Source organism: Neoarthrinium moseri (genome assembly GCF_022829205.1).
Source record: "Neoarthrinium moseri strain CBS 164.80 chromosome Unknown scaffold2_Wmoseri_CBS_16480, whole genome shotgun sequence".
Lineage (NCBI taxonomy): Eukaryota > Fungi > Ascomycota > Sordariomycetes > Amphisphaeriales > Apiosporaceae > Neoarthrinium > Neoarthrinium moseri.
The window spans coordinates 1,877,486-1,899,850 of record NW_026055116.1 but is presented as its reverse complement, the minus strand read 5'-3'; the positions used below and the strand labels follow the sequence as shown (position 1 = coordinate 1,899,850).

The 22,365-nt window shown below is 52.1% G+C and overlaps 8 protein-coding genes across 8 annotated transcripts; 3 read left to right on the top strand and 5 right to left on the bottom strand.

Moving 5' to 3' along the window:
• Positions 1-115: 115 nt before the first annotated feature.
• Positions 116-1,797, bottom strand: JN550_001343 (uncharacterized protein; the record flags this gene model as incomplete). Its single annotated transcript, XM_049312025.1, has 2 exons — positions 116-1,453; positions 1,603-1,797. The coding sequence occupies 2 exons, from the start codon at positions 1,795-1,797 to the stop codon at positions 116-118; spliced, it is 1,533 nt and encodes a 510-aa protein (XP_049177249.1).
• Positions 1,798-3,234: 1,437 nt separating this feature from the next.
• JN550_001342 (uncharacterized protein) lies at positions 3,235-4,734 on the bottom strand (the record flags this gene model as incomplete). The annotated part of the gene is made up of 1 exon (XM_049312014.1): positions 3,235-4,734. The coding sequence occupies one exon, from the start codon at positions 4,732-4,734 to the stop codon at positions 3,235-3,237; it is 1,500 nt and encodes a 499-aa protein (XP_049177248.1).
• A 2,588-nt stretch (positions 4,735-7,322) lies between these two features.
• JN550_001341 (uncharacterized protein) lies at positions 7,323-8,692 on the bottom strand (the record flags this gene model as incomplete). Its single annotated transcript, XM_049312002.1, has 3 exons — positions 7,323-7,806; positions 7,882-8,492; positions 8,549-8,692. The coding sequence occupies 3 exons, from the start codon at positions 8,690-8,692 to the stop codon at positions 7,323-7,325; spliced, it is 1,239 nt and encodes a 412-aa protein (XP_049177247.1).
• A 1,397-nt stretch (positions 8,693-10,089) lies between these two features.
• JN550_001340 (uncharacterized protein) lies at positions 10,090-12,135 on the top strand (the record flags this gene model as incomplete). Its single annotated transcript, XM_049311991.1, has 4 exons — positions 10,090-10,318; positions 10,366-10,735; positions 10,795-11,244; positions 11,307-12,135. 4 exons carry the CDS (start codon positions 10,090-10,092, stop codon positions 12,133-12,135), a joined length of 1,878 nt encoding a protein of 625 aa, XP_049177246.1.
• Positions 12,136-12,543: 408 nt separating this feature from the next.
• JN550_001339 (uncharacterized protein) lies at positions 12,544-14,674 on the bottom strand (the record flags this gene model as incomplete). The annotated part of the gene is made up of 4 exons (XM_049311980.1): positions 12,544-12,631; positions 12,690-13,263; positions 13,318-13,857; positions 13,930-14,674. 4 exons carry the CDS (start codon positions 14,672-14,674, stop codon positions 12,544-12,546), a joined length of 1,947 nt encoding a protein of 648 aa, XP_049177245.1.
• Positions 14,675-15,503: 829 nt separating this feature from the next.
• On the top strand, positions 15,504-16,282 carry JN550_001338 (uncharacterized protein; the record flags this gene model as incomplete). Its single annotated transcript, XM_049311969.1, has 5 exons — positions 15,504-15,610; positions 15,690-15,796; positions 15,851-16,030; positions 16,084-16,145; positions 16,202-16,282. The coding sequence occupies 5 exons, from the start codon at positions 15,504-15,506 to the stop codon at positions 16,280-16,282; spliced, it is 537 nt and encodes a 178-aa protein (XP_049177244.1).
• Positions 16,283-16,461: 179 nt separating this feature from the next.
• On the bottom strand, positions 16,462-18,706 carry JN550_001337 (uncharacterized protein; the record flags this gene model as incomplete). Its single annotated transcript, XM_049311959.1, has 6 exons — positions 16,462-17,249; positions 17,313-17,340; positions 17,410-17,687; positions 17,747-17,929; positions 17,983-18,051; positions 18,139-18,706. 6 exons carry the CDS (start codon positions 18,704-18,706, stop codon positions 16,462-16,464), a joined length of 1,914 nt encoding a protein of 637 aa, XP_049177243.1.
• Positions 18,707-19,781: 1,075 nt separating this feature from the next.
• On the top strand, positions 19,782-21,827 carry JN550_001336 (uncharacterized protein; the record flags this gene model as incomplete). The annotated part of the gene is made up of 2 exons (XM_049311948.1): positions 19,782-20,177; positions 20,232-21,827. The coding sequence occupies 2 exons, from the start codon at positions 19,782-19,784 to the stop codon at positions 21,825-21,827; spliced, it is 1,992 nt and encodes a 663-aa protein (XP_049177242.1).
• Between the last annotated feature and the right edge of the window lie 538 nt (positions 21,828-22,365).

Below are 22,365 nucleotides of genomic sequence, written 5' to 3'. Positions count from 1 at the left end.
TTTCTCTTCAAAGCAAGCATGTATTTACGGAACACATCTTGCCTATGATCATATAATCGTTGCTCTCGCTACTCATTAGTACCATGGACACAAAATAAACATCAGTGTCCTTGGACTAGGGGCAATAAGCCGCATCTCCCGTAGCCCCGACCCATTCAAAGTGAACGACATCTACTATCTTCCTCAGAGATTTCGGCTCCAGAAAAGCACGAGTGATATCTGCTAACCACGCTTTATGTGTGTCCTCAGAAAGCCGCGCGATGGCGTAGGTCTTATCCATATCGGCCCGCGTTTTCCATAGAGACGGACCTGATGTGCCCAGTGATCCATAAGGTTTCAATGCCAGAAGAAGATTATCGTAGTACTTGGATTCGACTTCCGAAGCATATCCACATGGCGGATAATTCTGAACCGGTTTGACCCCTGATATCAGCTCGTAAATTTTGTGGTGCGTCCCCATTACAGACCAGTTGCAACATGCCATGACGACAATGCCACTGAGTGTACTGGACTGCAATGCCTTGGTGGCAGCTTCTAGGCAGCTTACAATCAATCCGTCTATATACAGGCAGATATTGCCTTTGACACCCCGCAGGAGCGGATTCTCTCGCGAGTTGCGGAAGAGATCGCTGCGAAAGTCTGACAAGTCATTGACTAGCGTGCAAGCCGAAACAAGATCCATGAACTCCATCTCAGTCAGTTCCTCTCCAGTAGCTATTGCAGCTGGCATGATCGCATTGAATAAGCCGAGGTCGATATGGCGCTGTACTGGTAGACCGGTCATTCGCGAGCCCCAGATGCCTTTGGGTAGACGAACTCTGGCATGGTCTCGATATACCATCAGCACGCGAGCGTGGATGTTCGATGCTACTAAGTTCTGATATTGCCATTCAGTGACCCCACCAGCAAGACTGCAAAGTTTAAGATAAGCCAGAGCGGCGGCACCGCTGCGTTGGAGGAGTCTTAGTGTTGCTTCGTCCAGTGCCTCGAAATAGTCTCCAATGAGGATATCATTTCCTGCATCTGCAATCGCACGGGCGATACCATAATCGCAGCGGTTAACAGCGCATCCAAGGACAAAATAATGCCTGGCATCCGCACAGATCTTGATACCTTCGATGGAGGGATATAGCTCTCCATGAGTAAGAAGAGCTAGGTCGTGTTGGGGATGTGGCCGTCTGTCAGGGGCTTGGATTTTTGGGATCTTGTTGGCGGTTCCAACTCCGAGGCAAGTATCCACAATGTTGGTTTCCTCCGAATTAGCTAGAAGTAATTCATGAACGGCCCTTCGTAGTTTCTCTGGCGTATAGAGGTCTGGGGCGCATTCGTCTGGCCGATCAACAACGTCCTGCAGATATTTAAGGGTACTTTGAACGGTAAGGCAATGACTATTGCTCAAGAACTTCTCGGTAGCAAGTTCTTTCGGTATAGGAAAATCACCATTACAAGTACACTGTGGAATCATCAGTGGAAGTTTCTTCAGTTTGGAGCAGTGATGATTTCGACATAGCCACGCTCATCCAGATCCATGCTCTGAGTAGATTTGCCCAGCCCCACGAATAAAGCTCAGCGACTGTGGGTTCTATAGAAAAAAACACCTACAGAAGTTCGCGGATTATAGCTCTGAGACATGACGTCTGTAGTGGCGCAAGAGGGAGGACGGCTACCGCCGTAGGTAATATGGCCCTCCCTATCAAGTCGCTGAAACGAGTTGACAGCTCGTCGTATAGTATCAGCGTCCAATAGACGGAACATGTTTGACTCCCGAAATAGATCAGTGATCTCCTCCAAGGTCATATCTGCCCTCTTTCGTTTGGGTTGACCATCCTTCAGGCTCAAAAGCCACGTATCGACCCAAGAAAGGTATACATGGGTTTGAAGGCTCTCCCTGCCGGGGCGGAGTTCTACCTGGTGTAACATTATGTTGTTATGAGCTCAATCGTTAACAGCGGAAATCAGAGAGGCAGAGCCACAAGGTATCTCCACTACTAGAAAGTAAGGGACATGTTTCTATTATAGCGGAGAGGAGTACCTATAGAGTGGGGGTTACGCTGTCTGCTGACAATACTCCAAATATAGACGGATCCTGTAAATCACCCTCTGTTACACCGGTTTTCAACTCCCTCGGTTTCCCTTTTCCTTGTCTTTCCCTGCTACCAAGCAACGTGGGTCAACCAACAGGAGTGGGGAAGCCTGCCTTGCTGCATCTCATGGGGTCAACGGACCACCCCAAGAAACCAGCGCTGAGGTGCAAGGCTGGAATAGCAGTGTTACATCTTCGGCAACTTAGAACTTATGAATCTAACAGTATCTAGTACTATATTGCATAACCATCGGTGTTCAGAGAACAGCCGCGATGGCAATTAGTATCGAACCTCGATGGCAACATGAGTGGGTTCCTAATAAGGGAAATCAGGTGGCGCTTCAGTCGCCAATTGTAACCCATTGCATTGGTAAGCTCGAACGTCTTTTTGCAGTCACCGTAATGAGTACGAATCCTGTCATTGGCTTTGATCACGTTCCACGCATTCAGGCATGGCAAAACTGGCGCAATGGCTCTGAGTTGCTGCTCACTTGAACTGCAGAAAACAAACCAGCCTGGGCATCGTTCAGTGTAATGTTCGACACTCTTTCAACTCCGACAAAACATACCAAGTCTAGATAACGCGACGTGATTGTTCTTTCCAGCGAGCTGGTTGACGTCGACCGATATCGCTTTCGCGCGAGAGTGTTACCGGCTGCATGTGGTTTGATGACATAATTTTGAGTTAATATAAGTATTTATTTGGAAACACTTGGCAGTGGTCGAAGTCTGTGCAGACCGGAAATGGAAGCAAACGTGAGGTGTGACGGTTCAGTGTTCAGTTCCACTCACCAACTACATCTGACCGTGGACCGTTAACACCACAAGAAGACGCTTCGTGCCCATCAGCGTGCACCAAAAGTTTTGGAGAATAAATATTTAGTCAATTAATTGATGGCTCTATGTACACTGTGTATGAAAAGCCTGGTTTCCGACCAACTTCCTCGAATCCTTCTTGACAATCTTTTCCGCGCTCAAATTCAATGGATATCATGTTGAAGAAGACCAAACGCCAGGTGACATACCATGGAAATCCTAGCTTTTAACGTTGATTTATCTTGCCGAATTCTCGCTCAAAAAACCACAGTTATCACTCATCAGCCGCTCCCGCACCGTAACCTCTGCTTAGGAGATAAAATGAGTCGCAGGATTCAATTCGCAATTGCAGTCCGTCCGGCAATCACATCCGCATAGCCGGGTAGTGCGTGGCGCTCAAACTCAACATCAGGAACACGTAGTGTCCGCGGCCTTAGGTGATCATCTGCTTCAGCGTCTTCAATAGCAACCTCGAATGAGGGGAGCCCCGTCGGATTGGTGGATGCATCCTCTCTGTGAACGCCAACTTGCAAGGGAAGCGCAAGGTTGATGCTCGAGCTCGAACCGCCGGTTGAAAGTGATACCGTGATCCACAAAATGTACACCCGCGACAGGATGCAGGAGTGAAAGCTTGGAATGAACATCTTCTTATGGACAGGGAGATCGAGCGGCACCTGTAAAGTAGTCGTGTGGTAGATAGGCGAGGCTCCCTTGTGTGAGCTCTTGCTGCCCCTTCGGCGGTTCTGATCGCTGCTGTGCTCTGAATCGGAGTTGGAGTCACTGGCATATCCAGAGTCTCTACGTGCCTGATGTTTGATGTGCTGTTGCCACTTGACTGGTTGAGCCGCTGTCGACTTGAGCGACGTTGTGCAAGGATATGAGCCGCGAGAATCTGCTCCGAATGACCTGACCCAATCCCCCATATTGGGAAAGCCGTTGATTGCTCCCGAGCTGAAGTATGTAAGAGCAGTTACTTTAGTAGTCACACCCGTCGGCGTTGGTGGTAAGGTCTGGCTTGAGGCGGGTTCAAAGACGAGTTCAAGTTGCGCCTTGGAGCTCGAAGCAGAAGCCCCATCCGGACTGAGAAAGACAGCACCAGGCTGCTTTGCCGACACAGTGATTGTTCCGGCTTTGGCAGATAAGATTGACTTGCGCAAATTTTTGGTCTTCGACATCTTGTATAGTTTATCGTGCGCTGTGATATCCAGGGGCGGTTGCTCCGAATATGCGGGAAGGACCCTTACTGACTGGCTCGCCTCCATGATCCTAAACCTCTTCCCACTCTCACCCTCTTCTCCGAGCAGCCGTGCAACAATGCTGTAGTCAACGTGGGCCATCTCAGGAGAGAAGTCATCCTTTCCTCCCCATGATCCCATTGAGGGCGGCAAACAGACATGGTTCTCGTGAACAGCGTTGGTATCGATATTGTGATTGCAAGCATTGATCGTGAGCTGGCTCGGGATGGTGAAGTTGAATGGAATATTGTAGATACGGCCTGCCTCATAGAGCCTTGGGATAGGATATGATGCTTCCGGGATGGGCATTTCAAGCTTTAGAAAAGTGTGCGATGTGAGCTGAGGGTGGTGAACATTATCCACGCGGGTCCTGCTCGTGCCTAATAACAGGATCTGCACCTTGTCGAAATGAGTATCTTTTCCAACCTCGATGGCGACGTGTCCCGACAATCGCGAGGAAGATGTATACACCCTGTTGGTGTAGTAGTTGTCCAGCTGTATCTTCATTGTTGACTTATGTCCAAGCAGCCGGTGGTTGAGAGAGCCTAAGGTGCTGACATCGCTGCTGGAAGCAGAGGAAGTGGAAGCCGCGAACAACATGGTGTGCTATCGCAGGCGATTGACACCAATGATGATGGTTTGCTCTAGTGCTGGATAGAACGACTCTCAAGAGCCCGCCGCGGTCAGCCAAGCACCCGTGTGACCTCCAAGCTGGTGGTGGTGTGTAGTGGCTGCTGCAATCGTCCGCGGAATGGCGGCTGGGCCCAGGTCAGCAATGTTTGAGATGGATGCTAGCTGATACAGGGGACGGCGCATTCAGATAGATGGACTACCAATGTTATAAGCAAGGTAGCAAGGCTACCTCTCTACCGCATCTTGGTTGAAAGTAAGTCAGTGGAGGCCGGTGACATGCCGTAGCTTATTAATGATAAGAGTCACAATGAGATACGATGGGGTAGACCAGCAACGTTTGTCCTGCGCTGTCGCAATGACTGCTTCGGGCATGGATGGCCAGCGGCCAGCCCAGCCACGGGTGGACGGCCAACATGGAGCATAACGTATATCTCATCTAACCCAATCAAATGGTGCCATTGATGGAGGAATGACGCAGGCGGAGATGCGCCCTTCTGGTGAACGGAACCGGTCAGCTGCGCGGATCTAACAGGATGGCGTAGGCCTAGAAGAGGCTACGCTACCCCGAGGAGGGGCTGTCAAGTGTCGAACTGTCCCCCGAGTAAGACGGAATCGGATAGCAACGAGATTGGAGCTCTGGCGCTTGAGAACCTTGGAGACAGCCACCCCTACCTAAGAGACAAGACCCACCTGCTCACTGCATAGTTGGTACTGTAGAACCCTTGATTACCTTCTTAGTTGGAAGTTTTAGTGGAACACATGGAGACCCCACCAACTATGTGACCCCTGTAGCGCTCCGAGCGTCGCGCCCTCCATTGACATGCGCTAGTTAAATGGTAGGGATGGGACCCGGCAACTACCATAGTACGTACCAGAGGCTAGTCCCTATAAGCAAACATTCTTGACCTGGGGGTTGAAGCAACAGGATGACTCAAGGCCGATGTGTGCAGCCAGTATTGTCATGTTCACGTACACAGTAGCGGTCAAGAAAATTGTCTGCCTTGTGGGAGCCGTGCAATCGTCTATATGTGGGCAGTGGTGCGAGATTCCGCAGCATACGGACCACAATGTACAATACATGTGATGCGGACGTCTAACCTGGTTAGGTTCTACAATAGAGGTTGCCTGGAGGTCAAAAACAACTTAGTCATTCCAGTGGCCCCCTTTTGAAACGCGTAGGCTAAGCAAGCTAATTTCGTACGTGTCGGTCATATCATAACAATACCTAGGTAGGATCGCAATGGTGAGACTGGTTAGGGGGTGTATGGACTGGGTAATGCGATTGGGCAACGGTTTACGAGCAAAGGCGACAATTAAAATGATACTTCAACTACAAATTCAGCCATGGGCCGCAGGCATTGGGCAGACAGTTATGTAGGAAACAATTTCGGCAACTCTTCTGTCGCTGAGTGGCCGGGCCGCAGTGGTTGCCATGTCCGACATCGGGCGGATTGCAGCTCCGTGGAAATAAAGTATGCGCATCCCGAAAATCCGGGGCAGCTACGATATTCAGAGTCAATGATACTAGTAGCCGGTGCTTGCGTCACCTAACAGCGGTTGAACTAATGCTGAATGACTGTAGTATGGCTGAAGGTCGAAGGAAGATCCCCAGACTGCTAAATCCTATCTGCTAAGATCCCAAGAGAGGCAAGTGCTCATCTAAGCTGTTAAATAGTTAGACAAAGTATATTGCCTCTTCCTTTCTTACTGATGAGCTCATCCTAACGTGTCTCTGTATCACCTAGCAGTTCATCCACTGCACCAGGGCGATTGAAGAGTTCCAACGGCTTGCTTGACAGGAACAGTCTTACTAAAGTGCCTGGTCTGATAAAAACATTTTATAGAGGTCTGCATCAAAACATATTGCCAAGATGACACCCACCAATGATCGCAAACGTCAGACAGCAGCGGGTGGTTGACTTTGGACGGGTTGCCGACGCAGGGACCAACTTAGCGAGAGACGGACCCTGATCGCATCCGACTTGGCATGACTCCCACCGGCAACCTACGTCTTACCTGAAGGCTGAATATCGATACCACACGTTCATTGTAGCTGTGGAGCACGCCTTTGGAACGACAAGTAAATTTCAATTTGCGCTAGAATCGCGATTTCTATCGTGGGCTAATGAGCACCTATGTGGTCTTCACGGCGTTGGACCATATAAGGATATGAACTAAGAAATCACGTAATGCCATTAGCTGCGCTCTTCATATTTTGAATTTGTCAGCCGATCTATTGGACCCTTTACAAGGGTCTGGCTTTGGATTAACTGCAATAAGCAATGGTCGAGCGTCGGTGCAGGAATTCTCGCTACCTATACACCTTTCGACTCCTATGGAAACATTCCCTATTCTTTGAGCAACGAATACGAGAGTCGCTCCCATTATCCCGCTTGGCATCGAGTCAGCCTCTCCAAGTTGCTAACTCTACCTGGCTATGCCATCCCTGGGTACCAGCCATCAAGTGGCAGATATGACCAGAGTAGATCATGCATGGCAAGAGTCACTTACTCCGATTCCGCAAAATCCTCACAGTCATGTGCCCAGCGTTGCTTTCAATCCCATGAGATGTACAGCATGATGCCGGCGCCAACGGCAATGGCAGCGAATTGAGTGAGCATCTTGCGCAACTCGGCGCTTTTGTGTGGCCCTGTCTCGAGAAGCTCCGGGATGACAGCAACAGTTCCCACGTACAGGAAAGTCCCGGCAGTGAACGGCAGCAACATGTCGCCCCAAGTCAAAGAGGTCCCCAGTAGGCCTCCGTGCATCCCTACCGCAGACGTGGCCGAGTTTCCGCCGAACTCTTGGACTGCTATGCCGATGAGGGTGCCCAGCAGAGCTCCTAGCGCAGTCACAAACTGGGCACCCATCGCAGCTCGCTTCGAAAAGCCCGACTGGATCAACAGAGCGAAATCACCGACTTCGTGCGGGATTTCGTGGAAGAATACGGCCACAGTCGTGGTAGCCCCTATGGTAGGAGATGCGTAGAATGAAGCCGACATAGCCAAACCATCAGTGATGTTGTGCGTGAAGTCAGCACTATCGGCAAGGTCATCGTCAGCATCTGAACACGCAAAGTTTGTATCTTGCTTCAGGACGTAGTCTCAAACTTACATGAGATTGAGGTAACCTCCCAACTTAGCGCTGGGGTTGATCTCCTTTGCATCCGCCTTGTCTGACACAGCAGATACTTCGGATGACTTCTGAGGCTTCTTCCGGGATCTTGCCTCGCCATTTATGGCGTCGATCGAGGTAGAGGATGCTTGACTTTGAGATGGATCTACTGGAGCACTGCCGTGACTATGATCATGCCCTTCGCCACCGGTTGCAATGCGTAGTCCTTTGTCCATCGCGACAAAGGTCATGAAGCCAACCATAATGGCAGCTCCCAGTAGGAGGTTGCGATTAGGCTCCACAAGGACGAACCTGACGTGTTCGCTGCTATCTTCGCCCAGGAAAATTTCGGGCAGCAGGTGGAAGAGCGTATCGCCCAATAAGCCTCCTACAGCGAATGCAACCATGACTGACAAGGAGGAGGGATCAATATTGGGTGGGCATAGTGCCAGAAGAAAGTTTGGTGGCCCAGAAATGTAGAGGGTCGCCAGAATGGCATTCACAGCGGGACTTCCAGGAAAGAGGATTCCGAATACCCGTGAGCTCAGGGTTGAGGTCTCAGGAGCGCCAGCGAGCTTCTCAGTGTTGAGATCAACGACAACAGGACATAGCTTGATATGTGATGAGTCGTCAATGTTTCACAGACGGGCAGGATTGTATGCATTACCTGAAGTCTCTCTTCGATCTCATCCAGGGTCAGGGTGGAAAGGGGCGATTTTTCAGATTGGCTGCTGACATCCACCTTGGCGCAGGCAACCCCAAGGAGCAACAGAAGCCCAAGGCACAGTCTCAAGTCCACTTTCAACATCATTTTTTGGGCTTTGCTTCCTGTCGACTCAGATATCACAAGCTGTAACGTCTGACGGAAGGCTGAGAGTTGTGTGGTGTTGCTCTGTCAGGCTTATTTAATAGCGCGTCGTTAGCTCACAAGGCTGAGCTAACCCCGAACTCGGATCTGATAAGATGGGCTCCATGACGTCGGGACAGATAATAGTGGCTTCCGACAATACTTGGCTTCTAATTTGTGCACTATTGCAACAACCTCTATTGTGCTCAGCGATGATAATGTGAAGGCCGTGTCCATGTGTCATATGCGAGGTTCGTGCCGGTTACTGCAATATCCGCACGTAGCGTGCGTTGAAGGTACTAAGCCAAGTACTCCAAGAACGCAGTTGGCCATTTGACATGATTACAGGGCTTTGGGGAACATGATAAGCACTTGATCTGCACAAAAATTTCATGATGAAGCGCATAGCCAGCCATTTGCCCGAAGAACATGCATATACCTGAATTCGTGCAAATTTGGTCCTGCCTGCAGTCCTCATTCGCCAATTTTCGTGGCGCGTATGACGCGTAGTCTGACAACACTCCGGAACTGGATCGAGTTTGGTCGACAGATAGAACGATGACATGTGATTCTCAACGCGCAGGTTTGCCTGTGTCCAAACTATTGACGATCAGCTAGAGCCGTCGTTGTGGTTGCGGAAATTTCCTCCTTCGGCCTCAACTCCGCCCTCCTAAGAGCTATCCTCGGCGAGATGTCGGTGCGACTGTACGATCCCAGAATTCCCGGCCGCCTTGCCGATTGGAGGTAGACCTCTCTTGGAGCTCACGAGACCATAACAACATGCCTTTGACTTTGAGACTGTATTTAGAAAGAACAGGCACCCCGAAGGCGCAGTGCAGGTCTCGTTGCTATCTGAAGCCTGATACAAATCACGGGCTCGTCCAGGCGAATTTACTATGGTTTTTCTTCTAGACAAATTGACGCGTTTTCTTTCGATTTCTAAATAGAACGTGCTCAATCTGAAAGGATACGTCCATTTTTTTGTTCAGCACCCGCCACGATGGGTATGAGGAGAATCCCAGTTTACCCCGCGCGGCTCAGGCGCATGCGAATCCCCACGATTCCCCAGAATCGGCCCGCAGACCAACGCGACATTGAATGTGGAGGAGCAAGGGGGGATCTCATTGCTCTGACGAACCATCATACGTCCCTACGTCAAGTCTAAGGCTGCAGGCCAAGATGGATTTTCTCAACGTGATCTCCGAAACTGTGGCGCAAAGCAGGGCTAGTATATGAAAGAACGACCGAGACTAGGTAAGAATGGCCTGAGTTCGTGGCTCCACGAAATACAAAAGACATCTTTGATCTCGTTCGATTCATCGGGCATGGCCTGAGCTCTTTACCGTAGACCTACAGCCAAGATGTTACGGCTTATCACCAAATATGCGGTAGCTGTTGCTGCGCTGAGCAGTCTCAGTATTGCCAGCCCAGCTCGATTGCCCCGTGCTGTTGATGTCGACGCGTTCATAGCCGCTCAAAGGCCGATTGCTCTCCAAGGCACTCTGAATAACATTGGGCCCAACGGTTCCTTGGTCGAAGGAGCCTCCGCAGGCTATGTCGTCGCAAGTCCTTCCAAGGTCAACCCGAATTGTAATGTATCCAGCTGCCATGATCTAGACTTGGCTGACCCTTTGCAGACTTCTATACTTGGTCGAGAGACTCCGCTCTAACTCTGAAGGCGCTAGTCGATGAGTTCATCTTAGGAGAGACAAGTCTTCAGCAATATATTGAGGATTACGTGCATGCCCAGGCTGTCCTTCAAACAGTCTCTAACCCATCCGGCACTTTCCTTCCTTCCGGCAAAGGCCTCGGGGAACCTAAGTACAATGTGGACGGCACACGGTTCAATGGGAATTGGGGCAGGCCACAACGAGATGGGCCTGCTCTTCGTGCGATTGCGCTCATTACCTACAGTAACTGGTTAATTGCCAATGGCCAGACGAGCAAGGCAAAGACTGTAATCTGGCCTATCATCTCGAACGACCTGTCTTATGTTGGACAGTACTGGTAATGAATCCCACTGATTTGCATAAATGCGCTTTGATACTGAGACTAACAACTTCCAGGAACTCAACCGGTTTCGACTTGTGGGAAGAAGTCTCTGGTTCCAGCTTCTTCACAACACAAGCTCAGTACCGCGCTCTCGTAGAAGGTAACACTCTAGCAGCAGAACTGGGTGTGGAGTGTACAGGGTGTGACCAAGCACCTCAAGTAGTCTGTTTCCTGCAGAGCTACTGGAACGGCGGATATTTTGTGGCAAACATCAACACGAACACTATCAGAACTGGAAAGGATGCCAACACCATGTTGGGGTCAATCTCGATTTTTGACGTGAATGCCAGTTGCGATAGCCCAAGTATCCAGCCATGCAACAGTCGTGGCCTGTCCAGCTTCAAGGCATTCGTGGACTCGTTTCGCAACGCTTCACTGTATCCCATCAACGCGGATATCCCTATAGATTCTGGAATTGCCCTGGGCCGGTACACTGAGGATGTCTACTACGAAGGCAACCCTTGGTAAGATCCATGTCCTTGCTACTCAATTCGTTTCACCCAGGCGGACCACTAACAAATTCCAGGTATCTGATCACCGCAGGAGCTGCAGAATATCTTTACGATGCAATTGCGCAGTGGAAGACGCAGGAAGCACTCACCATTGACGACACATCCCTAGCCTTCTTCCAAGACATATATCCGGCTGCTAGGACAAAGACCTATAGCTCCAATGATACGTGCGCAGAGTTCTCGCACATAATTGATGCTGTCCATAATTACGCCGACTCATTCGTAGCCGTGGTTGAGCAGTACACTCCTGCCAACGGCTCGCTGTCCGAGCAGTTCAATAAGACCGCTCCTGGGAACCCACTGTCGGCCTATGATTTGACCTGGTCTTATGCCGCATTTGTGACCATGGCAGAAAGACGAGCGGGCCAATACCCGCCGAGCTGGGAGCCGTCTACTGCCGTCACTCTTCCCGCTCAGTGCGCTGCTTCTTCGGCCAAAGGCTCCTACGTCCCAGCATTTGCAGCAGGAGCTCCTAATGTGACGGCATCGTGCACCTCGTACGTCCAATTTGCGGTCAATGCGTCCACCTATTTCGGCGAGAACATCTACCTCGTGGGCAACACTACAGACCTTGGGTCATGGGATGTCAACAACGCACAGCCATTGCTAGCATCGAACTATACATCGGAGCGCCCTCTGTGGTACGCCGCTATCGCCTTGACTGCCGGAGAGACTATCGACTACGGCTATGCTCGGCAGGAAGACTGCGACCAGCCCTGGATCTTCGAGACCGTTAACAGGACTCTGGTCGTACCTGCCTGCGATGAGACTGATGTCGAAGCTATCCGAGCTGAGACCAACGATGCTTGGACTGGGCCGGCAGGTAGTAGTGGAGGCTGTTAGTCTAACGTTTTTTGTAATTTTGGACGTCTTGGAAGAACAGGTAATAATGCTCTTTTATTGAACTGTGAATCTTTGGGCATGGTATACGAAAGGTTAGACACGATTATATGAACGAATGGAAATGCAAGAACATCTTGATAGTTTTAAGAGAAATACACAAAAGTAACGCGTTGGCACTCAAACGACGTAACATTGCACCTCCCAGTCAAATTACCATACTTGGTCTACTAGTCTCTGCGATCGTTCTATTTAGCCGTTCTTCATCCCTAAACGCCGCTGCTATGATACCAAAGACAGGCCCAACGCGTGAAATTAGCTCCAAATCTGCAGTGGCAGCATAAACGAAAAAGAAAGACAACGACGGTCACCGTTGACGAGAAGCTCAAGACTCAAAAGCAATCCCATAATCTATCCAGAAGCGTTGCGGTGCTCAGCCTCCCTAACAGACTCTTCCCAGTCACTCTTGTATATATACCAGTATTCCACGGCCGCAACCCTGGAAACAGTAAGTAAACCACAAGGTTTTAGGTGGGAGAAATTCAATTATAACTCACAAGAACAGACCTAATGTGACCCCAGACCACAGGCCTTCCAATTTCCAGTCGAGGCCGAAACCAACACCGAACGATATCGGCAATGCCACAAGGTAGTACGTCAACAAGTTTGCGTATCCGCCGAAATGCTGCTTTCCAATACCCCTGAGCAGACCATGCGCCATGCAGGCCATGCTGTCAAAGATCTGCATCACAGCGACCAGCGGCATGATCTGGGCCACAAACTCGATGACCTCCTCGTCCGTGGTCAAGAGCTTCGGCAACTCGTACCGCAGACTGGAGAGAATGATGACATTAAACACAGCGACGAGGGCGGCGCTGCACACCGCAACTTTGGCCGAAGTCTTTGCCGCACTGCTCAGCTTCGCGCCAATGAGGTTGGCAATTCGAGTGGAAGCGGCAATGGAGATCGGGAAGGGAAGCTGGAAGGTTGTCGAGGTCAGGGTCATCAGGATACTCTGGGCTGCCAGGTAAGATGTGCCGAATTGACTGCTGGCCAGAGTCAGAACCTCGAACGCCAGCCATTCAGCTACGACCATGATCATCCCCGGAAGTGCCAGCTTAACCATTGGGCCTAGTGTACGGTCAGCTATGAGCAAAGGCTCCGAGGCGGTTCTGCATCACTCACCCCAGTTCGTGAAGGCCTTCTTGCTGAAGCCATTCCAGCACTGAGACCCATCTACAAACACAACATACAGAAACAGCAACACTGGCATCAGGTTCTGCGTGACGGCTACAGCCACAGGGGCACCTACAAAGCCCCACCCGAAGTGCCAAACAAATAGCCAGCTAATAAACGCATTGAAAGGAGCAGCGATAAGCAAGACGTATGTCGTGGCGTGGAACAGACCCTGAGAGTTGACAAATCGCTTTCCGCACTCGAGGGCGACAAACCCGGGGATCCCGATGATAATGATTTTCAGGTAGAGACCGGCCAACTCAGCCGACTCGGGCTCTGGTACGAGACGAGCTAAGATATCGGCAGCAAAGACCCATAGGAGCGCGACTGGTATCATCAGGCTACCTAGGAAATATATCATTCGTTGCACGTAGACGCCAACCAGGTGCTTGTGGCCGGACCCATAAGCCTGCGAACACAACGTATCAAGACTGGTTGCTAGGCCCTGGAAAGGTGCGTAACATGTTATATTCGCCGTCATGGCAGCCACTGTTGGGTGGGTCAGTATTTGGATGAGCAAAAAGAGAGCCGTGAGGCCTCAGGGGTAGGGGGATATCTTACAGCTTACGGCTCCCAGCTCAATCTTGCCGATATGGCCAACGGCGAACACGCTGGCAATGTTGATGCTATACTGCAACAGAAAAGTGACAATCAGCGACCGCGAGTACTTGCCGATCGTCTGCGCCTCCCTCTGCCACGTCGTCTGGATCTTGCCAGAGGCTACGGCCGCCTCCCACTGCTCGTTGAGGTTCTCTTCCTCCTGACCCGACCCGTCTGCCGACCGGCCAGGGAGCAGCGGAGCCGTCTCAGACGGGTTGATCGCTATCCTGGGCACTTCCTCGTCATCGGGCGTCTTCCGGACCTTGGTGCTGAACAGACGCTTGTACACCTTGGTGAGCAGCCCGGGTTGCTCCTCCACGCCGTGCTTAGGGGGTAGGATGTGATTATCCCTCAGAAGGCTGCGCTCGGCATCTCGAGACTGCTTCTTTTCCGCCCTGGTGACGACCGGTCGGGTCGGCTCCTCTGCCGGCTCCAGCAGCAGACTGGGTCTCCGGTAGCCAAACGCGACCTCGATGCCCGCGGGTTGGCGGTATAACGTGGGACCATGGCCGCCGTCTACGGACTCAGCGTCCGATTCCAAGAAATTGGATGTATCGTCAACGTCCTCGTCCTCGGAGCACTCTGCAATATCCCTGGCCACGATTTCTTGTGCCAAGGGCGAGGCAGCCCTGAACGAGGAAGCAAACGAGGACGCAATGTCTCCGATGCCGCGCCCCGAGGACGGAATATCCCTTGAGCTTGCCATTTTCCCCTCTTACAACCGCGGAGCGAGAACTGGAGCTTCGGGAGGCCAATGAAAAGGAAAAGAAGGAGGAAAAAAACGGAAGATGTTCGCTGGAACACAACGGGAAAGCACGGCGATCTTTGAACAGACACACGTTCCGTAAGACACGCTTTCGTGGCGTGAATCACAACCTAGCGTCTCACCGATAGTTACTCCTTTTGTAGTTCATCGGCCGCGGCCGTCGTCTGGTCTGTTCCCGCTAGACTAAGAGGTGGCAGTGGGCCCCCCGCAATCGTTAGGTAAGTGCTATCGGGAAAGAGACCCAGCACAAGAGATAGGCTAACCTCCACTGCGGTCCAAGCATGCTGCTTGTACATAAGAAGAATGGCGAGACTGAGTCACCGAACGCGGCGCCTCTGAGCGGAGCCCGGCGTGGCGGGGTGCTTTTGTGTAGTGTATGCAGCGGTTCTACTCGCCCTGATAAGTAATAATCGTGGTGCTATACCGCGAGCCGGCCGGGGGGGCATTGGCCTCTTGATTGCCTTTTGAGGTATGCAAGTCAGTTGCGGGATCGCTGCCGGGGACAGGCATGCTTGGCGAGCCGAGCCCAGACCAAACACGCTGGGCGGTTGTATCTTCCGAGGTTGGAGCTTATTAGCTCATCAGGTCGAACTTACACCAGAAGGCTAAAATGCAAAAATCCATCTCCAGGTCAATTGATCGCCAGCAGCCTCTTAAATACCCAATTGACTCCCTCCAACGCGGGCTTTGATTATCAATCGCAACATCGGCACTAACCGACCACGAGGTTTTCTTTACGCTGAGCATGGAATAACTTCGACCGCCCAACATGCAGCGCGCAGAGCAGCCGGATGAGGAGGAGGGCACTACGTCATGCTTGGGCCCGCTGTCCTATGCGGCGTTGAGGAAACCCGTCGAGGTTGGGGAAGACTGCGTGTAAGTCGGTTGCTCTCAAGCGCGAGAGCGCGCTCCAAGTGCAATAGTCTAGACTATGCAATGCTGACACCGACCCTAGCTCCGGTTGGCCACAGAACAATGCCTTCTGGACCTGGCCCTTTTTTGGCCCGTTGCTGTTCGAGAACGACACCAGCGACGCGCGGGACCACTGTGCCAATGAGCGTAGTAAGTCCAGTACCATCAGCCATTGCGAGCGCAGGTTCACTGACAGAACGGCAGCGTTCCTGTCGTACTTGCGCCTTTCAGTCTACATGGCTATCGTTGCCGTTGCTATAGTCCTGTCTTTCCATCTCAAGTCCAAACCTACCGCTCTCGAGCTAAGGATGGCGCGACCGTTGGGACTCATCTTTTGGCTCTTGTCATTTGCATGCCTGATGGCCGGTTTCTGCAATTACATACGTTAGTCGCTGGTTCTGCTTTACGTCTGATTGCATTGACTGACATCTGAGAAGAAACCGTCAACAAGTACAGCAGAAAGATGGCCATCGTTCAGACAGGGTGGCGGACGCAGTCGGTAGGTTTGACCTCTATAACTCACTTCCCTCCAAAGCTGACAATCGTAATGTATAGATCATGTCTCTCATCGGCCTCGCAATTATCGGAACATGTGCGATACTCCTTGCTGTCGCCAAAATACAGATAGATGAATAATCACCCCTCAGGGTTTCATGGTATTTATTTGGGTTTATCAAAGATCTGTGCCACCGCCCTGACCAGAATGGCCTCTATATCCCTTGAAAGCCTTCAATCATAGCCCAGTCCACAGTCAGGAAGCCAATGATTCCTTGCGAACACGTCCAACCGAGCATTGATGGATACGGTATGCGATTTTACACGCTTGTCGTGCAGAAGAGATCTTGTACGGACAGCTCGACTCTCTTGCTCCTGGTCTCATCTTCACACTTGCCGACTTGCGTTATGAACTCAATGGCATAATCGGCAGCAAGCGAGTCCAGTTGCTCAAGATCCGTCTTACGACCATCCCATGTCAGGAGGGGCAGGTTGCCAAAGGGACGGAGAGAACCGGCTTCCACCAAGCTTTGCAACGAGGAGTGGAGTTCCAAATTGGATTCCGGTCCAGCCTTCAATCGCTTGAGCGCATCCTCAAAGTCTTTATCGCTCGATTCATCGGTCAACGTCACCTCATCTGCCGATTTGGAATATTCCTCTGGGCTATGGCGCAGATCAGTGTGAACTGTTGCAAGGCTCTTAGCTGTGTCTTCCCCGGGATACAACGTCCAATATCCTCGCAGCCTCGACAACCGTAAGGCATGTTCCAGCCAAGACGGGTGCTCCCTACTGATTTCCTTCTTCGCCAGAAGCGCCGGTACGTCACTGGAGCCTTGCTGTATCTCAAGCGAGCGAGACACCAGGTCATGCATTTCCGCCCACTTCTCACCCATGAAGAGCATTGCATTGCTGGTCGGCGCCTGCCACAAGAACGACGAGGCAACTTCGGTTTCGGTAGCCTCATGAAGCGATAATGGAGGGCTAAATCTGGCCTTGCCGCTTAGGTGCTGCAAAGGTTGTTCGAGACTGATACCAAACAGTCGAGCATCCCAGTGCTGAATATGTGATGCTTCAGAGTACCTGTACTCCAAGAGCGTGTATTTGATGTCTGGTAATTTGGTCTCGTCAGTGGCGAATCCACGCCGGTTTGGGCTAAGAAGTGGAAACTTACAGTGAAAGAAGTTCGGCGCGACCTCCACCTGAGGGGAAAGAACCAAAATATGTGACATTCTCGGATCTGCTGGCCAAAAAGATTCCAGAAATCGTACTGAGCTCTCCTCCTCGGTCAGACCCCGACGGGGTATGCGATGTCTCAAAGTCACATATTTCGCACTTGTCGGATTAGGTATATGAGCTGGCGGCCACTGAAAAGTCTCCAGATACTGCTTCGTAGGAGGATCAATGTCGTGTGGCAACTCAATTGTGAGGTGGGGAATAGAACATGACGAGAAATCGGCTGAGCTCAGGGACCTTAGCAGCCTAATGAGGCTCCCCGAAGCCCCTGGTGTAGCTTGGATCAGAATATCGACATGGTTGTCGTTCCATGCTGGAAGAATGTTAGCATGTCGACTGGCAAGTTACTACAGTGACTGCAATCGGACTTACCACGCAGTGACCGGCTATCTAACTTGGTAATCCAGAGAAGTTTCTGAGCGGAATGCGGCAGCTCAATCAGCGTGTTCCCGGTGGCTTTAACATGTGCAGCGGCCCCTTTGGTGAAGAACCAGTTCTCTGACCCAGATCCATCCACAATAATAGCTTGCGGGTGCATGTACATATGGATATGGTCTGCACGGTATGAGTCAGTCCACCAGACGAAGTACTGTTTAAGTGGTACTCACGTAAGGCACGGAATGTGCTGTATTCCATGCGCTCGTCCGTCATGATGGCGGCTTTGTCTGTTCGGGCATCTGAATCGTGTCAGCAAGCGAAGCCCTCGAGACGTCTCTGTACACAGGAAGGCTAAAGCATTTATCTGAAAAGTCGAAGATCCGTACCATGAAATATGATCTGGCAACTCTCGTCCATGCCGTTTATACTCTTCAGTTCTTCGATGCTGATCTGACTGCGGCTCATGAGCGCAAAATGCACATAATTTCTCGACTCTCTGCCCATCTGGCAAGCGACAGGTAGCAGCGCGGCGGCGCTCTTCAGACTTGACGTCGCAAAGAGGATGTTCTTATTCAACAGCATGCCGCCTCTTGTAGTAGAAATCGCATGGAGGGACGCCGCGAGCTCGAGGAACCTGGGCGGGCCCGTGTACGTGTGCGCTACCGCGCTCGCATCGTCGCCATAGATGCCGGACTGCGCATCGCCTTTTGTTGTCGCGGAGTGAGGTCGCCGGTCGGTGTACATTGGGCGGCCGGCATTTCGCGGGCCCAGGTCGGTGGGAATGTTGTGGATAAAGAGGTAGACGAGGCCGAGGGCCAGCAGCGCAAGAGCAATGCGCTTGACGCCCCTCCGCTGCGGCGCGCGCGCGGGATGCCAGTTGGGCTTGCGCAAACCGACGTTGACGGCCGACGGCACGTGGTCGTCGTCCTTCTTGCCCATCTCTTCATCGCTCATGAAGAAGCGCCGCGACCTTCCCCAGAAAGACATTGATCGCTCGCGCTCGCGCTCGCCGGGAGCCTCCTGCTGGGGGGTGGGAAGGAGGCACGTGTTATCTCGAGGTCGAAGGCGCGGGGAGCATGTGGAGGGGCGGCATTTCACATGAGGCAAGCTCGCAACCGGAGTGCGCACATCTGTAGCGGGCGGGAGGAGACCTGGAGTGAGGATAAAGTCGAGCCGGGAGGTTGCGCTTATTCTCACGAATCCCCCCGTTCAGCAGGTAAGTACCTAGCACCATCTAGTGTAGGTGTGACCTGGTCCCCCTTAGCTTGCCGAGCAACTTAGCTGCGACGCCTTGCAGTGGCGTTGAAGCACTAAAGGGTGCGAGGTCCCACTTCGAATGGGTGACGATCTTATTTGATGGCTATTTTGCAGCAGGGGACCGACCCCGGTGGCAGGACAAATGACATGAGCTGCAGCGGGCAGACTTGCGCTAGAGAAACGTGTCACGTCGGGTCGAGAGTGCGAGACACTCCCTCGAACAGCCAAGCATTGAAGGTTATACAGCCCTCCCCGCCCCGGGGGCCCGGCTGGATGTACGAGTTGGGAAAGCCTAAGTAGGAGAGCAAGAGCCAAGCTGCATTACTACGGGGGCCAGCTGGAGGCAGTGCTCTTGTGCGACGCTCCAGGACTCCTCCTCCCATGTCGTCTAGGTCGGCTCATGCTGCAATCACTACACAGTAAGGTCCACGGGTACCTCCCGGGGGCCCGTCCAAGACTCCAAACCCGTTATCCAGGATCGGCAGCGTGCAGTACAAACTCACCTCCAGGGCTCCAGCTGGGGCCGGGCAGCATGGAGCTTGATCCCCGACTTGAGCCCCACTCAGGGACCCTTGGGCTTCCCGCCCGACCCACTCGTCGCCGACCGGTGGATCGGGTTACTTTTTTGCAAGGCTGGATTTTAAGAAAATTTCTTGAAGCACATCAAACGCCTGAAGCAATAGACTTGAAGGTGGTGATTCAATTTATCGTCTACCCAGAATTGCGTATTTGCTAGGCATTCTCCTCTCCTGTTCGCACTCACGCCGTCAATATGGGCAAAACCCGGCGTAACAGAGGCAAGGCGAGCCAACGCTCCGACCCTCTCGCCAAACCCGTCAAGCCGCCGACGGACCCCGAGCTCGCTGCCCTACGGGAGAAGAGTATCCTGCCCGTTCTCAAGGATCTTCAGAGTGCTGATCCCAAATCGCGCACTTCGGCCGCAAAGGCCGTCGCTAACATCATTCAAGATGCGCGATGCCGCAAACTGCTCTTGAGGGAGCAGGTCGTTCACATCATCCTCACCGAGACACTCACAGATACCGGTCTTGAAAGTCGGGCTGCGGGCTGGGAGATTTTGAAACTTCTGACACAGGAAGAGGAATCCGACTTCTGCGTGCATCTATTCAGAGTTGATGTCCTTACCGCCATTGAACACGCAGCTCAGAAGGTGAGTTGTGTCTTATATGGAAGCTGTGACGCATTTCGACTCACTGAAGTACAGGTCACTGAGTCTCTGAGCGGCCAGAGCCCAGCGATCAGCAAGGCCTCAAAGGCGGAGCAGAGTCTTGCCTGGGCAATTTCTGAAGCGCTTGCTACGATTACTGCTGCTCTTGCAGAGGCCCAGGATGATATTTTGGAGGCCATCGTTCGCAACGAACAGATCATTGCCTTCTTGTTCAAGCTGGTCTCGAGTGACCTGGCGTCGGACGATGTGATCAGCAGTGCCTTGTCTTGCATGATAACGCTTACTGAGGACAACCGACAATTTGTTGAGAGAATTCTTGGCGACGGGGAGCACAATGTCTTCAAGCAGCTGATGTCGTTCAAGACGGCATCAGGATCACGTGCGGTGTTTGCGTGCGGTGTGCTTCACAACATCTTTAACGTGATGGAGTGGGACGACGCAAACCCCGGAAGAGACCAGTCCAGCGACGCCTTGTTGATACCTACTCTTACCGATGCCCTCGCCATAGCGCCAACAAGCAACAAAGCCGCAAATGGCGACAGTGGATCGAATAGCCCAGTTGAGATTCTGCAACTGGCGCTTGAGATTCTAGCGTCTATCGGCACTGCAGTGCAAGAGACTTTGGAAAGAGGGAACAAGATGAGCAAGAAGGATAAGAAGCCCAAGAAGACTAGCAACGAGTTCAAGGGTTTCGACGACGAAGACACCGCCATGGACGCCGAAGACGGCGCGGATGCGTCAGACAAGGAACAAGACGAAGACGACGAAATGGACGAGGATGAGATGGAGGCTGATATGGACATGGTGACTGGAGCAGACGATTACCCTGAGGGTGCAGCTGGCCTGGACGATCTACCGACCCTCGGGCTTCTCATCCAGAAAGCCATCCCTCAAATTGTCAAAGTAGCCAAGTCCAACGACAAGGCCGACGAAGCCTCCCAACTCATCAGAGGCCATGCCTTCACGACTCTCAACAACATCGCGTGGACCGTGGCGTGCATCGACTTCTTGGAGGAGCAAAACGCCCCCATTCTAGCCGCATGGACGCCCGCGGCGCAGATGATTTGGAAGAACGGGGTCGCGCACATCCTCTCCAGCGACACCTCGGATGTTGCCCTGGCGACTATCGTCACAAGTCTAGCGTGGGCCATCGCCACAACGTTGCACGAGAGGACGCCACTTGGCGCCGACGAGCCCAACAAGTTCATCTCTCTCTACCATGCGTCGACCGGCCTGCCTGCCGAGCAGGAGGACCCTTTCCAGGGGCTCGGCGTCAAGTGCATCGGTGTGCTGGGCCAGCTTGCCCTGGACCCGGCGCCGGTGCAGCTCAACCGCGAGATTGGCGTGTTCTTGGTCATGGTCGTGGCCAAGTTGCCGGAAACCCCGGCCGCCGACGCCATCGAGGCGCTCAACCAGCTGTTCGACATCTACGGGGACGAGAACCAGGCATGCGACAAGGAGGTCTTCTGGAAGGACGGGTTTTTGAGGTACTTTGAGGAGGCCACCCCCAAGGTGAAGGCGATGATCAAGAAGGTCGACAAGAGAAGGTTCCCCGAGCTAAGGACCCGTGCCGATGAGGCGGGCCTGAACCTATCCAGATTCATCCAGTATAAGCAGAAGCACCGGCAGTGAGGCCTCACTGGACACCCGTTGGATTTGTATCTTGGGTGACCTAGATAGAATACATCAAGCTGCCAAAAACAACCAAATCTTTACTGTTGCTGGAAGTGCATGAGCCATATGCTATCTCCGCTTCATTGGCACATCGCTTCAACTGACATATGATCACGTCAAGTCACTAGATCCGCATGCTATAGGTCAGTCTTCGACATACCCTGGCGGAGTTCATCACGACTAATGTTTTGGACTGGGTGAGTTTCTTGCTATTGTCATCTATCAACATATCTAGCAACGGATATAAAAATAGAACACATAAAACGCGACAAATCATGACGGATACGTGCCACCGACTCCCATACCATGCATGTAGACAGTTTCAAGTGCCTATAACCAGGAGGAAAGGGAGACAAGAAATAGAGTAAGAGTAAGGCATATCGCATGTCTCATAGTCTTCAGACCCGTACGGAAAATAAAAACCTCAGGGTCTACCAGGGGGTATTTCTATCTTGCTGCGTAAAACTCCCGGCATATTCCAAACCGTCATCTCGCC